The 14998-nt window shown below is 41.8% G+C and overlaps 2 protein-coding genes across 4 annotated transcripts; both read right to left on the bottom strand.

Annotated features, from left to right (window-relative positions):
* Positions 1-20: 20 nt before the first annotated feature.
* erlec1 (endoplasmic reticulum lectin 1) lies at positions 21-6392 on the bottom strand. 3 transcript variants are annotated; one of them, XM_072709756.1, is made up of 14 exons: positions 6020-6392; positions 5544-5648; positions 5263-5343; positions 3957-4034; positions 3575-3647; positions 3423-3475; positions 3056-3279; positions 2478-2616; positions 2200-2361; positions 1944-2003; positions 1485-1609; positions 1076-1153; positions 903-978; positions 21-796 (listed from the first exon to the last, which is right to left on the bottom strand). In XM_072709756.1, the coding sequence occupies exons 1-14, from the start codon at positions 6158-6160 to the stop codon at positions 725-727; spliced, it is 1467 nt and encodes a 488-aa protein (XP_072565857.1). In that variant the 5' UTR covers positions 6161-6392; the 3' UTR covers positions 21-724. The 3 variants fall into 3 exon arrangements, with proteins under 3 accessions (XP_072565857.1, XP_023686039.1, XP_072565858.1); XM_023830271.2 differs by having other exon boundaries at positions 3587-3647; XM_072709757.1 differs by lacking the exon at positions 6020-6392 and adding an exon at positions 5924-5946.
* A 143-nt stretch (positions 6393-6535) lies between these two features.
* chac2 (ChaC, cation transport regulator homolog 2 (E. coli)) lies at positions 6536-9175 on the bottom strand. Its single transcript, XM_023830274.2, has 3 exons — positions 8913-9175; positions 8619-8654; positions 6536-8020 (listed from the first exon to the last, which is right to left on the bottom strand). The coding sequence occupies exons 1-3, from the start codon at positions 9045-9047 to the stop codon at positions 7634-7636; spliced, it is 558 nt and encodes a 185-aa protein (XP_023686042.1). The 5' UTR covers positions 9048-9175; the 3' UTR covers positions 6536-7633.
* Between the last annotated feature and the right edge of the window lie 5823 nt (positions 9176-14998).

The raw sequence follows: 14998 nt of genomic DNA, 5'->3' as shown, positions 1-14998 counted from the left end.
GAGAGACGTTGAGATTTAAAAACATTTTCCCAATGGGTTTTATTCAGTTTTATCTTGGGGATGCGTGACATTAATCCATTTCTCTAGCTTTGAACATTAAAATATTTCATTTTCTTTATTCTGAAGGTTTATTCATTTCCAAGTCTTCATCTTCTTAAGTCAGGGGGAAAAATCATCATCACCAGATTCTAGTGCTCAGATAAACATTTAACCAGCCCAGCTTAGCAAAAATAAATACAGAATTTTTAAAAATACAAAACATGGCGCAAAAAACTTAATGTCTTCCTTGATTCCTGTCTGAATGACTCCAGTTGAGTGTCAGCAGAACGATACCACCTCTAGTCTTCTAAAAACATAACTTTCAATAATTTCCTTTGCTATTTCCAGCACTTGAGGAAAAATCAAAACACTTCAATCAGTTTCTGAATGCTAAAGGCAGAGCTGGGCTGTTTGTTTCCCTGCCGCGGCGTTCATTTCCACAGCCTGGACTTACGCTGCTTCTCCAAGGAGAGAGGCAGTGTGGTGGGCGGGGCTTAGCACAAAGGGCGGGGCTCTCGGGACAGGTGGCCGGGAAGGTGACTCATTTGTGCCTCCTCCCCACAGAGCCGTATGGGAGACCACCTTCCGACACCTACAGCTCAAAAACACCCTCATTCCCCCCCTCAGGTCCACATTCCCCTCTTCCCCTTTCCTGCTTATTTACTTTCCTCCCCCCTCCCTCCAGTTAGCTGGGAATTGACAGAAGGCCGTTCTCATCTGCCGTGTCCAAGATCTTGCAGATGACTGGAGACTCCACCTGGTGGAGAAAACAGAAGCGGATCCTAGTTAGAGGACAGACCCTCACTGGGAGCTCAGATGCAGGTAACTGGTACTGGTGTGGCCCCTGAAAACCGGATCCTTACCCCGAGGATGTACTGGCAGGTCTGAGGCTCCAGCATGTAAACAGTTACAGCGTGGGGGGATTCCGACTCTTTGCACCTGAGGGGGGTCGTGGAGATATTTTCCTTTTTAAGACTTTTTTTTAAAAAAAGGGTTTTTAATTATTTTTTTAGCCTAACAGCTGCTGGTGACTCACTTAAGCTTGACGATGACCTGTCTCGGCTTCCCAGTCAAGTCACACATGTCCCCCTGGCCGTAAAAATGCGATACCAACCTACAAGGAAAAAGTGCAAGGGTGTGTGTGTGTGTGTGTGTGTCAGAGGTCAGTGTAAACACCACCTGCTGGAAGGCCTGTGTCACTTCCTGGTGGTGAGAGAGTCAGAATGAACATTTTAACAGCAGGTTTTCAAGGACGTAGGAATGAAGAGAGAAAGTAAATATTTGATAGGCACTCGTAGTGCACACACTGGCAGCAATGGAGGCTAATGCGGGATCTTAAGTAGGACCCACCCAGAAACCAGCAGTTCAGACAGACAAACAGAGGAAAAGCCCCCAGACGCCTCACAGACACCTGGACAGGGACTGTGTGGGGGGGGGGGGCATACTTCACTTTCTGGACACCATCCTCTTTCAGCGCATAGGAGCGAGCGACGTTCTTCTGGGCCCACTCCAGGTGGGCCTCCAGGGTCCAGCTGCCCACAACCACGATGTTCTTGCCCTGCTCTTTGTCCTAGAACACACAGGATGAGCTGTATTCAGACGGGTCCATCTGATACTCAACCCCCAGCCAACATCCCACCAGCTAAACATACAGTCTACCGGTTAATCACAACATTAACATTTAGTGAAACAACAGTTGGTTTCAGTGACATTACAGCCATGCATCATAATAATAATAATCTGGGGCAAAATTTTATAAAATACAAACTTTAAATTTTATATAATAATGCAACCTTGAAAGAACCACATTTGAAAATGTAATGGTAAATCCCCTCTGCTGGTGATCATTAAGACACCCCATACATGAAATGTTGAGGTTTAATGTAGAAAAAAATAAGTTGTACCTCATGGTATTGGTGAACATGTTTCCCGTAACAGAACTCATATTTCCACCAACCCACTCCCTGGAACACAAGAAACAAGTCCTTAATTCAGGAATAACACAATGACTTTCTTGGCTTCGAGCTTAAAATTGGACTTATAAATTAGGGGTTCCTGTATTAGATTTCATGTTGTCTCCTTCACTGCTTTCATTTCAGGGTGAACGGGCCAGGTCCATATGCAGCCTTATATAAATATCAGAAATTGCCCTGTGCTTACCCCATGCAGACAATATGAGCCGCTCAGGAATTCCTTGATTAGCTGTTCATCTGTCAGGCGGGAGATGTGGGTGGTTCCCACGGCAACCTGCGTCTGGCCACCCACTGCAAGAGGCTTGTGAGTGGTGGAAAAGAGGTCTTCCCTCACAGGAGACATCTCTTCCTGTTAGGGCAAGAGTCAATGGACAAAGGTTATGGTAACAACAGGCCGGTCATACAGCTCAAATAAAGATTAAAACATGGTCCTGAAGAACTCCAGCACCCCTCCCTGCCTCTCACCTCCCTCTCCGGAGGGGCGCTAAAAGGGGGCTTCACCAGCTCCTCCTGCTCCCTGTCAAACTTGGAGAGGCGCTGGGGTCGCAGAGGAGAGTCGGACAGAGCCTGGCAAAAGATGGCGTTCACCGGGGAGCTCTTGAACCTGCAGAGAGAGAGAGAGAGAGAGAGAGAGAGAGAATCTGACCATCCACATGGGCGCAAACTGAAACGAACCACTTCAGTTATCAAACACTTTAATTTACAATGAAACAATTTAACTCCTTTTGCTACTTGGATAGAAATAAGAACAACAACAACAACCACCCAACTAGTTACATGTTCTCTACCAATGTGCAGCCTGTTTCGTTTCAGCTGTATAAAACACCCATATATATATGTGTGTGTGTGTGTGTGTGTGTGTGTGTGTGTGTGTGTATGTGTGTGTCTGTGTGTACAGTATGTGCACTACACAGAGGGTAAACATATCACATCTGGTATTCACTATTTTAAAACAATTACTCCAGCACACGTATTGATTTCAGTGGCCAGGCTGCCGTGCGTTTGCCCCATGGAGCAAGGCAGCAATCCACAGCCCCCCGTACCTGTACTGGGGGTGCCCACAGAGCAGTGGGGTGAGCACGACCACCTCGTACTCGCATGTGATCACCTCCGCGATGGAAAGGATCTCGTGCTTCGCCTCTGGGTGGCAGACATACAGCACAGAGGTGGAGCGAGGCTGGTTCTGCTTCAGCACACAGGGCGTTCCGTTGCCCATCTCCACAGGGTGGTAGGGGGTCAGCTGACCCTCCAAGTTCTTGGTGGGCACCTGGGGGAAATTGGGAAGGACAGATGAATGCCAATAGAGGGGAAAGTGACGAAATGGTCACCGAGTGAATATTGAGGTCTCTCATTTTGGATGGATCTGCAGGGAATGGGGGGGGGGGTATTTTGTCGTTTTATTATACCAACCTCCTTTTGGCTCTCTGTGTTCTCAGAATCAGCCTCAGTTTCAGTTTCGGTTCCTGTAGGGGTAATGATGTACACAGATACACGTCTCTCACATCATCCCCACGAGAAAAAAAAAAAAAAAGCATCAGCAGTATCATAAAGACTCCACAGACCCCAGCTCTCACCCGCTGCAGACGCCTCACTCTTCTTGATCACTCCAAGGTAATACTCCTGGATATTGATCTTCTGCAGAAAATAGGTACCTGAAGTCATGCTCTGTTCAGATTTTGTTCACTTCCTCTGCATTATCTATACACCCTTAAAAAGATCATTTAAACCCTTAAAATATTCCCATCATATAATTTTATTTCAAGCCAGTTTCATGGGGGGAGCATTCCACTTTAAACCTTAACACATAAGTATATCTCTCAAGTAACACCAGATGTATGGTGCAGTGTGTAACACCAGCATGGCTCAGAGGAGTTCAAATGGTAGATTCACCTTCAGGGGGTGGGTGGTGGTTAAAACAAAAGCACGTCTTCTGTCCTCCCTTACCTGCCCCATCTCTTTTTCCTCGTGGTACTGCCTCACATGCTTCCCGTGGCAGACCTCATATGTCCAGTAAGACTCAATCTGGAACACATGACCACAGCTTAACCTATCAGAACAATCCCAAAAACCAACATCTATGCCCATCCCACGCGTCTGAAACAGCATGCAACAGCCTTGAAGATTCACACTAGGACTGTGCCATATCATTCCATCCACGCTAATACCGGTATAAATTTTTACATGATAAAAAAAAAAAAAATGTAGTGTCATATTGCAATATCAAATGACATAGAGACCTGATGCATTTACGTTCCACAGCGCGTACAAAGACACAAGCCCAAACATACCGCATTTAATTAGTCTCATTCTTTTCAGCACAATACTCACTCATTCGCTTGCTCCTCTCCATGTGCTGGCATCGCTATGGGAGCACTGACATTCTAACTTACCTCATTTCATGGTATATCCATTATATGTTTACACAAGAAAGCAGAGGCAATGCAACAGTTCCAGCACTGATATTCTACCTCATTTGATTGAAATGTGTAAAAAAAAAAGGTAACTGTTAAAAGTTGACGGCTTTTTTTTTTTATTTTAATAAGCATTGAGTGTTTACAATTTGACCTGAAGGTGCTGTTTGTTTACATTGGTACTTAAAATTTGAGGTTAATTTTATTAAGTGAAAATATTGTGCAGGCTCCTGAAGAGTTATAAGGTTAAGTTACTTTAGTTATTGTTAAAATAAAGTGATAAGCAGCTATAGTTTTAATTACGATTTCCAAAACACTACCTAGGCTACTTTTTATTTACTTTCGACTTCTGTATATTGGTCACTGTATATAATTCTGTCACTGCTATTGCACTGTAATGCTGCTGGTGGCACCTTGCAGCAATAGATCCACACTTGGAGCAGATGGATGGAAAATGCCCTTTACCTTATTTGCACTAATAAATGCTGCTGCCTGCAAGGTGCAATCACCAAAAAACCGTTTAAAAGTGTTTTTTTTTCCTGTATCGTTATAAATATCATTATCGTAAATTTCCTTGAAATATCGTGATATAATTTTGAGGCTATATCGCCCACCCCTGCATAGAAACAAGCATAACTCCATGCAATAAAACACGTATGATACTCGTATCATAGACTGCTGGAGTGTCTACAACCTGTAAACCACAGGTCCATACCTGCCTTAAAGACTAGCTCACCATCAGCAAAACAGCCTCACACTGCACTCCAAAATCAATCTGAATAACAACATAATTAATGCATTCAAAGTTAATGACAGCTTAAGACAAATGCTCAACTTACCCTGTAGGAACAACTGCTCTGTTTGAACAGTGGTTCTAACAGATCCGACGGGCTGGGTCCACCGTACTGCTTTTCCTCACTCTGAGTAGTCAAGGTGTAGCCAAGGATAAAGAACAAAAGGGCCCGAATTCAGTGTCGACTTGCAAAACTACAAATACAGGGCATTTATTTCTTACTCATCTACTGGTCCGTCATGGTATGTATTTGACAACCTTTCATCACAGGTGTCAAGAAGCAACGTTGACGTGAACAGAATTTTGTATTGTGGAACAAAAACTCACCTCATCGGCATCGGATAATGAAGGCAGCAGACATTTATACCGCTCCTTGTCAGGGGTAGTCATAATAAGAAAGTCATCTTCTTTGTACAGTGCGCCCGAGGTTGGCTGCAAAAAAATTTAATCACCGTAGTTAAACAGCTAGAGACATTTTTATTTCACACACAATATCCATCATATTAGGGAACCTGAATTATTGACAAGTGCATGACTTGGATTTAAAGAAAATATATTTTCGCGTAATCGAAAGCAATAATTGCTACAGATAAAGGCATACTGAAACAACGACGAAACATTTATTTAAAGCGCGCCATCACGGAACTAATCGTATATTCATAAAAAATGCTTATGCACAATGCGACAACAGAAAATCCGTTCACCACCTTGAACGTTCATGTGTATCTTTTTTTTTTCCTTTTGCTGCAAGTGTAGCCACGCGGACTTAACGGTCAGTCATGCATATACACATATTCGTTTACCAGTGCGAAATCGGCCCCAGGCCAATTGATTTTGAATGGGATTTCATCAGTAAAAGGAGACGATGCCGCTTTGCCCGCCGTAACATTGCGAAGCACCTCCAGCGCCGCTAAAAATGTCACCAATATTGTATCCAAGTACATTCCCCTCCCCGCCTGGGCAAGCCCGCCGCCTGCTCCTACGCCGCTGACTGATTGCTATCCTCCGCAAAGGACGGCGATCAGGCTATTTGCCACCTCAGTTTCGGAGGCGTTGCAACTTACGAACCAGCTGGCTACCGTTCATTAGCCATCTTACAAACAGGAAGTGGTGTGGTAACTGCCACGTCCACTTCCGGTACACACAGCTGTCAAGTAGACCCAACATCCGGGTTACGGGCTCTGCGTGCTATCAGGCCTTGGCATTCATACGACCTTTCCGGTTGTTGTGTGTAGTGTACCACGATATCTTATTGAAAACCTTGTTGTAGTTTATAAAAAAAGAAAATTACAGATAAAAGGACACTACACGTACACGTGTTTCTGGTATTGGATAATTTATTTAACCAAGTCAAACACTTCACTTCGCGTTAATTAGCAACAGTAACTACCTAAAACATAACACACGTGTAAATATATGCGTGTGGGATGATTTGTGTCATTAAGCTATTTCGGGGGAAGGTTTTTTTTTAAATTATTCACTATGAAATATTAAGCTGCTGTTTTTCAAAACTTTAATGCCCAAGTTACATTTACTTTGACATTAAGACAATATACACCTATAAGTATTCCGAACAAAAGAAAAGTATACACGATGTATGGAAAGTGGCATACTAGTTTGCGGGCCTCGGCATATCGAAGTGCTAATATTAATTTAAGGTGGAGCAAAAAATAGGGGAAATTACAGTGTGTGCTCTCCATAATAGATTCTGCATTCATTTGAGATCCACATTAGCTGTAATAAAGTTCTAAATACAGCTTTAAATACATTTTGAATAGCAGTGTTGCCTCACACCTTCATGCCTAGGGGTTCAACTCCCACTTATGCTCTGTGTGTACAGGTTTCCTCTGACAGTCCAAAGACATGCAGGTCAGCTATCTGGCCTTTCTATGTTATTCAAGGGCTGTGTCTGAATTCATGGGCTGCATCCTTCGATAGTGTATAACTGTGTATGTACCCTGCAATAGACTAGCATCCCATCCAAGATGTGCCTCAGCCTTGTGCCTTATGCTGGAAGAAGATGGCTAGATAATTATTGTGAATTTCTAAATGTGAGTTTTATCTGAGAGAATAGTCCTCCAGTTCTGTTTTTCAGGAATGTCAAGAAATTTGCTGCAATAACTCCAATCTAGAGGTGTTGCTATTTCTCACTTTAAACTATGTTACAAGTAAAACCTGTTGCTAGTATTTCATTATGACTAGGTATGATTAAAATGAAAGCACCACTGAGTCAGTTTTCAAATAGTTGTAAAAATCTAAAACATGACTCACAGGTTATATGTAGTCCTAGATCTGTCCCTGAGGTCACCCCTGCATTCTGACATCACAGATGTCCTTTTCTAAGCCTTAGTCAAATCTGATACACAAATAAAGTAGATGTCAGCTAAAAATGTGGCTCAAGTTGGCCTACTTTAGATCTATTTAGGCTGGTCTAAGGCCTGTGCTTTTTGGAGTAGCTCTTTTACGATTCGCTCCAGGGAGAAGAGGTGTTCGTCTGAGTCCTCTGGTAACAGGTTCCGAATGGCATCAGCGAGCTCAAACAGGTACTCCGTGTTATGGCCACTGGGTCCCACAGAACTGAGGATCTGATGGGCGATGTTTTCCAAGGGAGCAGGGCCAAGGTAGTTAGGGTTGTCACATGTCCCAATGTAGATTAGAGTTTCACAGGGCTCCCTCTGGGGCTCTTTGTCATAAAAGATTGCACTAATCACCCTGTAGCCTCCTTTTTCTCTGTAGTCCAGGAAGTCCTTGACTTCTTGTTCTTTCCCTGAGGGCAATTTGTAAGCAACACCCCACACGCAGCCCTACATATGGAGGCAAAGTATCAGGAGGTCAGTTATACATCATATAAAAAAATCTAAGAAAGCATAAATTTCCATTCCAGCATAATTTTCCATTCCATTTTTAAGTTGTACTGGCTGCCCAATCTCAGCAAAAAGATCAATTTCACAAAAGGACTTCCCAAAACGCAAAGCTCTTGTCTTTTATTAACATTGCCTTGTTGTTTGGCTCCAGCCAATCATCTTGCACCCATAATTTTCTAATCATCTCACAAAAGTCTTAAATTATCTTAAGCTTGTGTTGTTACTATAACACAGGTACAAGAAAAGAACCAAACTAGACAGAGAAGGGTTATAGCCATGTAATACAAGACTATAAATGAATTAATTATATTGCGTTAAAAGTATGATACATATAGAAATTTGTGGTTAGTCACTGTACAATATAGTCATATCCTTGACAACTGGCCCTGTGTCATTTTCATAATCTAATTCAGAACCAATTAATAAGAGAACAAAATGAATAGGGGCAGCTAAATAAACATGTTATTTACATCATGAGAGCCTTGTGTCGTGAAATAAAGACAGTACAGAAATAGTACACAGCCTTTTAAAGCCTTACCTCAGGGTTTTCTACCAAGGTGACTACTCTGCCAGGCTATGGATAAGAGAAAGTTAAAGTTAAAATGGCAAATAATAATCAATATACGGGGAATTCTCGTCTATTTATTACGAGAGAATGAGAAGCAATGTACACATTTACATGATGAAGTACAGTACAGAGTATAGTTAAATTTGGGTAAAAAAAAATCACGAACTACTGTCGAGTAAAATATGGTTTCCTCAAATGCAGACTGATATGCTGACTGATCAGCGTCAGTTGGACGTACATTTTTGTATTTACTGTCTACTTTACCTGTCCAGGTACCCCGCGATGGTCAGTACTGCCCTGCCAAAATCTGCGACTAAATCCCCTGATGTAACCGATTCGCTTCTCCTCGTAAGGAAAGTCAACTTTCCAAATCAAGGACCCGTATCCAAAAACCCACATTTCGTGAGAAATCCAGACGATAAGCTGATAAAGTGACTACAAACTACGTTGGAAAACGAATGCCTTTTTGGCTGAACCTGTCACAATAGACCGACATACTGCAATTATATCCAGCTCAAGCCACAAATGCTTCCTCCCGGAAATAGAATACAGCGAATAGAAACCTTGAATGGCAATTAGATTAACCAATCAGATGTGAGAGGGGACGTTCCCTTAACGCGACTATTTACTTGTATATTCAATAAGTAGGTAATACCTCCGAGGTATTAGGTGTTACTTAATAAAAAACTCTAACAAACTTGTGCGATGATGTATTACCTGTGTCTTGAATTTATTGTTTGGGTTTCGGATAAGCTGGTTAGCTAACATTAGTTAATGTATACTGCTCACAAAACAAGTTGTGTAATTTTGTGCCTGTTGTGGCATTTGGCTAGTTTCAGTTGAGCGCCCTCGGAGTTACTGTAATGAAATTTAGAGCTATTATTTTAGATTAGGATGTAACTTATTATAACTTATAATTATATTGCGTTTTCATGATGTTTACGGCGTATAGACAGTCAGGTTAAATATCTTTTGCTACCTTCACAGGTGCTACCCATAGACGAATTGTACATTTACATTTACAGCATTTGGCAGACGCCCTTAGCCAGAGCGACTTACACAAGTGCTTTAAGACTCTACAATGAATTTTTCCCGATACTAGCTCAATAAAACCAAGGCTATGAATACCATCGATCTAATACTCTGTTGGGAAAGTGCGTTTTTTTTTTATAAAAGGAAAAAACTGAGTATAATGCCAGAAGTGCTAATTCAGGTATTTCTGGAAAAGGTGTGTTTCAAGTCGTCTTTTGAAGACATTCAGTGACTCAGCTGTTCGGACATCTAGGGGGAGTTCATTCCACCAACTTGGTGCCAGAACAGAGAAGAGCCGAGAGGCGTGCCTTCCTTATACAAACACAGATTTTACGCACTTCTGCTTGCACATTCGGTTACATATTGCACATAATTTTCTATCAGAGTCACAACTTGTGTCACTCCATTTGTAATTAATATAGCAATAGAATATTCTGTACTAGACAGTGTATTGCCAAGGTAACGAGGGGGTGTGGCTCCCTACATGCATGGACCCAGAAGGGGAAGAGCAATACTTAATTAGTAATAACCGGCATATTCTGCTGACATAATGGTGCCTAAAATTGCTAGATTCCACAGCCTGGGATTTAAGGTATTTGAATTTATATATGTGCTATACTTCGAGATGTTTTTATTAAGTAACATCTTATATATGTGCTATACTTCGATACATGTTCAGGTGAATCAGAGTTGCCAAACTGCCCACATAGTTAATCCTGCACAGGTACGAAAGCTGAATGGCTGGCACTATGGTAAGGACGTCAGTCACTTTTGACACTTTTAACACTGCATGAAGATGACTTAATTAGTGTGATGGTGAGTAATGTCCATATTTTTAGGGCACTGTAACAAAGAATAAACAAATTCATAGTTAAGATCTGCCATTTAAATTTGCATCAATTTTAACGATGGCTCCTCCCCAGCCCCCAGGGTTACCCCTTTCGCTTTTTCCTGTCTAATAATCACTCAGCATGTCCTGATGTACCCCGTGACCCTAGCCAGACTAAGTAGTCAGAAGCAGATTGATGGCCCTATGTAAATTCATCATTGATCAACATTTTATAAAAGCTCCTAACAAACAAGTAAGGTTTGATTGTGGATCTCTGGCCTTGTCGGCAAAGACGAAAATAGCCACTAGGTGTCAATGTTCTGCATGTGACATAAGGTCCTTCTGTCCTGCCAGTAGAAATCTGTGCAATCGAAGGTAGACGACTGTTCAAATCTCCTCAAGCTTAGACATCTGTATCATTTTGTGCTCGATTATATATTAAGTTGCACATAAATTTGTTATCTAATTGGATTGATATGAATATATTGTCACCATTTATTCAATTCTACACAGGAGGAGCCATATGTCATAGTGCAAAAACTGCTGATGCAGTAAATAAGCAAATTAAGCTGAGAAATGAAATGACCCTCCTCCCCTGTTTATACTGAGCAGATGTTGCTGTATTTTGCATGGAAAGACAAACTCATGATGCCGTACTTTCTCCTCTGGCGTGGGAAAATGAATGTGGTGTCTGGAAAATTTTTACTCTTGAATATTTGACAAAAGAGCCAATTATGTGTGGTATATGTAAATAAGTTTTATATATGTAAATGAGTAGTGGGTTTCGGTTATGAAATTGTTTGATAAAGCACCTGGAACTGTGAGCGAGTGGGACGTGTGGCCTTGTGGAGTTTCACCTTTTTGCATAAATCTGGTTGGTGAATTATATTGCATTCATGCTCACTGATACCATGTTGCTGTGCAGAGCAAGGAAGCTGTTATTATTGTATAGAAGTTATGGGGGAGAAAATGCAATGAAATATGAATAAGCATGTAGTCATGATTTTAGATGGATGCAAGGAAGCACACCATAGTTTGCTAGTACAATCTTGTTATATCATTCTGTTAGCATGCTAAATCAGGCAGTAGTCTATGCTAAAGTAAATCACTAAATTAGGGGCTTGTGGGAACTGCCTGCCAATTGTGCAAATGCTAGGTGGGTAAAAGCTTGCAGAACAGCAGTGAGGTTTATGTACTTCCAGGCTTCTTTTTTCATTATTATTTATGAAGGAAGAAAAAAAAACTTTGGTTACATTTTCATAGTACTTAGATACATTTTTATCCAAGAAAATTCATTTAAATTCTTTTCTACCAATGCTATGACTTGTTATAAGCAAATATGTACAAATTTGTATTCAACTCCCGTATCAAGGTGAAGAGCTGCTCTTTGAACAAAAATAATTAAGAGGCATAACGTGGATTCAGGATTAAGCTAAAACTTTCTGAGACACTTAGTGATGGCTAATTTGAAAGTGCAGTGTAGTTGTTTGACTAACGGCCCTTTGACAAGTAGGATTAAACTGCTAACTGCAGATATGTCTCATTTTACTAGAAATCACGTGAATGGCAAATACACACACACAGACGAACACACACACACACATACAAAACCTTGCAGCACACATACTGAACAAAAACACTGAAAAAAGTTTTTTTTTTTCACATAGAGGTTGGAATACATGGATCCCACCATCATTGTATTTTTCGACCACTTACTCAGTACAGTGTCATGAGAAGCCTGGAGCCTATGCCAGGAAGTACAGGGCACAAGGCAGGGGGCATCCTGTATGGGATGCCAGTCCATCACAGGGTGCAAGCACACAGGCAATCACACAGACAGTATATCCTGCCTGAACACTCTGTACATGCATATAGTGTAGTAGATAGTATGTGTGATTCATGGGTGATATATCTGATTCTTTTGGAAGTGTGCACAGAGAGATGCCCTGCATCACTGAAGGCAATGCTAAGGAATGCCCTCTTCACCTCACCGGGCCTGTGATGGCAGTGTGTTACATAGGAAAAGAGACATACCAGGGTCTGTGCTAAAAGGGAAGTCCATAAAAGGAAGGATTTAGAAGGGACATGGAGTTTGTCCAGCTGCTCCTTGTTTGCGGTGATGCCATCAGCATTGGAGAAAAATTCTTGGGGGATGGAGATTTGAGAGCTGGCTTTTTCCATGATCAGTATTCCATTTGCTTAAAGTAAAACCCTCTGCTTTTACTTTCACTGGATAGATTCCAGTGCGATTCCTCCCCTCCTTCCTGCTGCATTTTGTATTCCGCTCCTATTCCATAGCACAAATGTTTTAATGGGATATGTGGGAGAAGTTGAAAGGTTCCGTGCCGCAGGAAACTGAGGTCACTGGGGTCTTTTAAACCAAGAGTGCAGAATTCGAGCCATTCGTCAGACTATCATCAATCTGACAGCGTTCCAGCATTAGCCAATAGTTATCTGCTGTTCTGCATATTAAGACTGTCACAGGTTTTTTAACTATATCTTGATAGGTTTCATGTTGAGGGGCAATGAACGTCACATAGGCAGGACAAAAGTGTGAGCAAACCAAGGCCCTTTAGGAAAGCTAAACTAAAAAGGGATACACAGGAAATCAAATATATTGTTAAAACAAGGGGAAAAAAAAGACTAAATTAAGGCAGTAATTTCACAGACCTGACAGGGAGATACAGTACCTCAGGCTCCCAAAACCCCCTTGATCTGCCCTACTAAGCCTATTTGTCCATAGCTTGGTGCCCCATCCGGTAAGTACTGTAGCAGCTGAGTTTCATTAACAAGGCCTCAGTGTCTGGCGATCAGTTCCCCTGGTAATGCATGAGATCCCCCAACCTGGGCCGATGGTGCTGCTCTGCTTCTCTCCAGTTCAAATATAATGATATCGCACCCCGTATTAAAAATAGCTTGTTGAAGCAGCAGTTCTTAAAAAAATGAGCCAAAGCCTGTCACTATTTTTTATTCATCTGTTATTTTGTCATGGCACATATTCAACAGTTTGCCCGTGGCTGTTTTGCCTGAATCCTGCATTATTTATGGGAACTAGTGAAAAGAGACACACCTTAATACATAATAGGGAGCTAAGTAAGTGCTCACTGACACCCCCTGTTGGCCTGTGAAGTGATTACAACAGCAGAGGATGGAGGTTTCATAGCCAGAATACTCTGTAATAGGCAGTGAAGCAAGAAGATATATGAGAAAGAAACCTGGTGGGAGCCAGTATAAAAGTGTCTTGAGATGGAGTACTCGAAAAAGGCCTTTATTTCTTTGTGTTTAAAATTGCTGGCATGGTTTCTGAAGAAACACTTTGTGCTTTGTGAACTAAATAACACTAATGACTGCTTACTGCTTGTAATGATTTATTTAACCATTATACAGCAATGAGAAACATATCCGCTTTATATCTGTACAGCAGACATCATCTAAACACCTAAACATTAATCCATGGCATATTAACATATGTAAGATATTGATGGCTACAGTTAAATGTGTAGATTTGCTGTGTGTGCACGTGTGTGCATGTTAAGTGTGTGGATTTGCTGTGTGTGCATGTGCGTGCATGTTTGCTATGTGTGTTATTTAGTTACACAAACACGCACATAGATGCTTAGAGGCAGGGAGAGATACATTTTGCACATAATGTATAAAGAGCACATCCTTTCAGTCTTCAGGTGTGGCTCATCAGGTTAGGCTTATGATCGGATGGTTGCCGGTTCGAGCCCCAGCCTCAGGAAAATTGTTACACCTCATCTGGGCCCTTAACACACCACAACGCTCCAGGGGCATCAGATGGCCTGACCCTGCACTCAGACCTCGAGCTACACTCCCAGTTGTATTTGTGTGCAGAGAGCACAATGACATGTGAAAAGAAGCATTCCAATGTACTTGTTCAAATGGCAAATAAAGCATCATTTCTAATGTCAATGAAGCATTAGACTCATTCTTCAAAAGAAGCAAGACACTCCAGAAAGATTTTATACCATATAAACCCATGAAATGTTCATACCTTGTTTAAGGCTTGTTTTTATGCATTAAAATAAATAACATTAAATCCATGTTACTTAATGTAACAGTCATAATCCCTGTTTAGAATGCCTGGATGTCATGGTGACAATGAGTAAGGCTTCAGCAACCATTATCTCACTTAAATTGCGCACATGTACTCACCCACGCAGAAATAAACAAACCAGGTATGTATAAAATGGTGCTTTTCTGATAAGGACTGTGTTCTCACGTTAGTAGCAGCCATTTGGAAGGAGGAGCATCGTCTTCTGGGAAGGAAGTCAGGAAGGGTGAGAACTCAAGGCTAGTGCAAAGCCACACGGTGGAGCTGTTGGCATTTCCGACGACGCAGAGGTGGTACGTGCGGGAGGCAGCTTGCACAAGGTTAGCGAGAGAATTGGAGAGTGAGGGAATAGAGGAGAGTGATCTCAGCAAAGATTTGAGGAAAGGGGGGAAGATCAGGAGAGAAAGCGACATG

This window comes from Paramormyrops kingsleyae, chromosome 3, assembly GCF_048594095.1.
Source record: "Paramormyrops kingsleyae isolate MSU_618 chromosome 3, PKINGS_0.4, whole genome shotgun sequence".
Taxonomy (NCBI): domain Eukaryota; kingdom Metazoa; phylum Chordata; class Actinopteri; order Osteoglossiformes; family Mormyridae; genus Paramormyrops; species Paramormyrops kingsleyae.
The sequence above is the reverse complement of the archived record's forward strand: the minus strand, read 5'-3'. Positions and strand labels throughout refer to the sequence as shown.

What these genes read in the sequence shown, in the direction of transcription:
- chac2 (XM_023830274.2), bottom strand. Translation starts at nt 9,047, where the DNA reads ATGTGGGTTTTTGGATACGGGTCCTTGATTTGGAAAGTTGACTTTCCT. An exon ending in ATCGCGGGGTACCTGGACAG is followed by an intron (nt 8,655 to 8,912) that starts GTAAAGTAGACA and finishes TCTTATCCATAG; the next exon opens with CCTGGCAGAGTAGTCACCTT. An exon ending in CCTTGGTAGAAAACCCTGAG is followed by an intron (nt 8,021 to 8,618) that starts GTAAGGCTTTAA and finishes CTCCATATGTAG; the next exon opens with GGCTGCGTGTGGGGTGTTGC.
- erlec1 (XM_072709756.1), bottom strand. Translation starts at nt 6,160, where the DNA reads ATGTACTTGGATACAATATTGGTGACATTTTTAGCGGCGCTGGAGGTG. An exon ending in CTGGGGCCGATTTCGCACTG is followed by an intron (nt 5,649 to 6,019) that starts GTAAACGAATAT and finishes ATTTTTTTGCAG; the next exon opens with CCAACCTCGGGCGCACTGTA. An exon ending in TGTGGGCACCCCCAGTACAG is followed by an intron (nt 2,617 to 3,055) that starts GTACGGGGGGCT and finishes CTCTCTCTGCAG; the next exon opens with GTTCAAGAGCTCCCCGGTGA.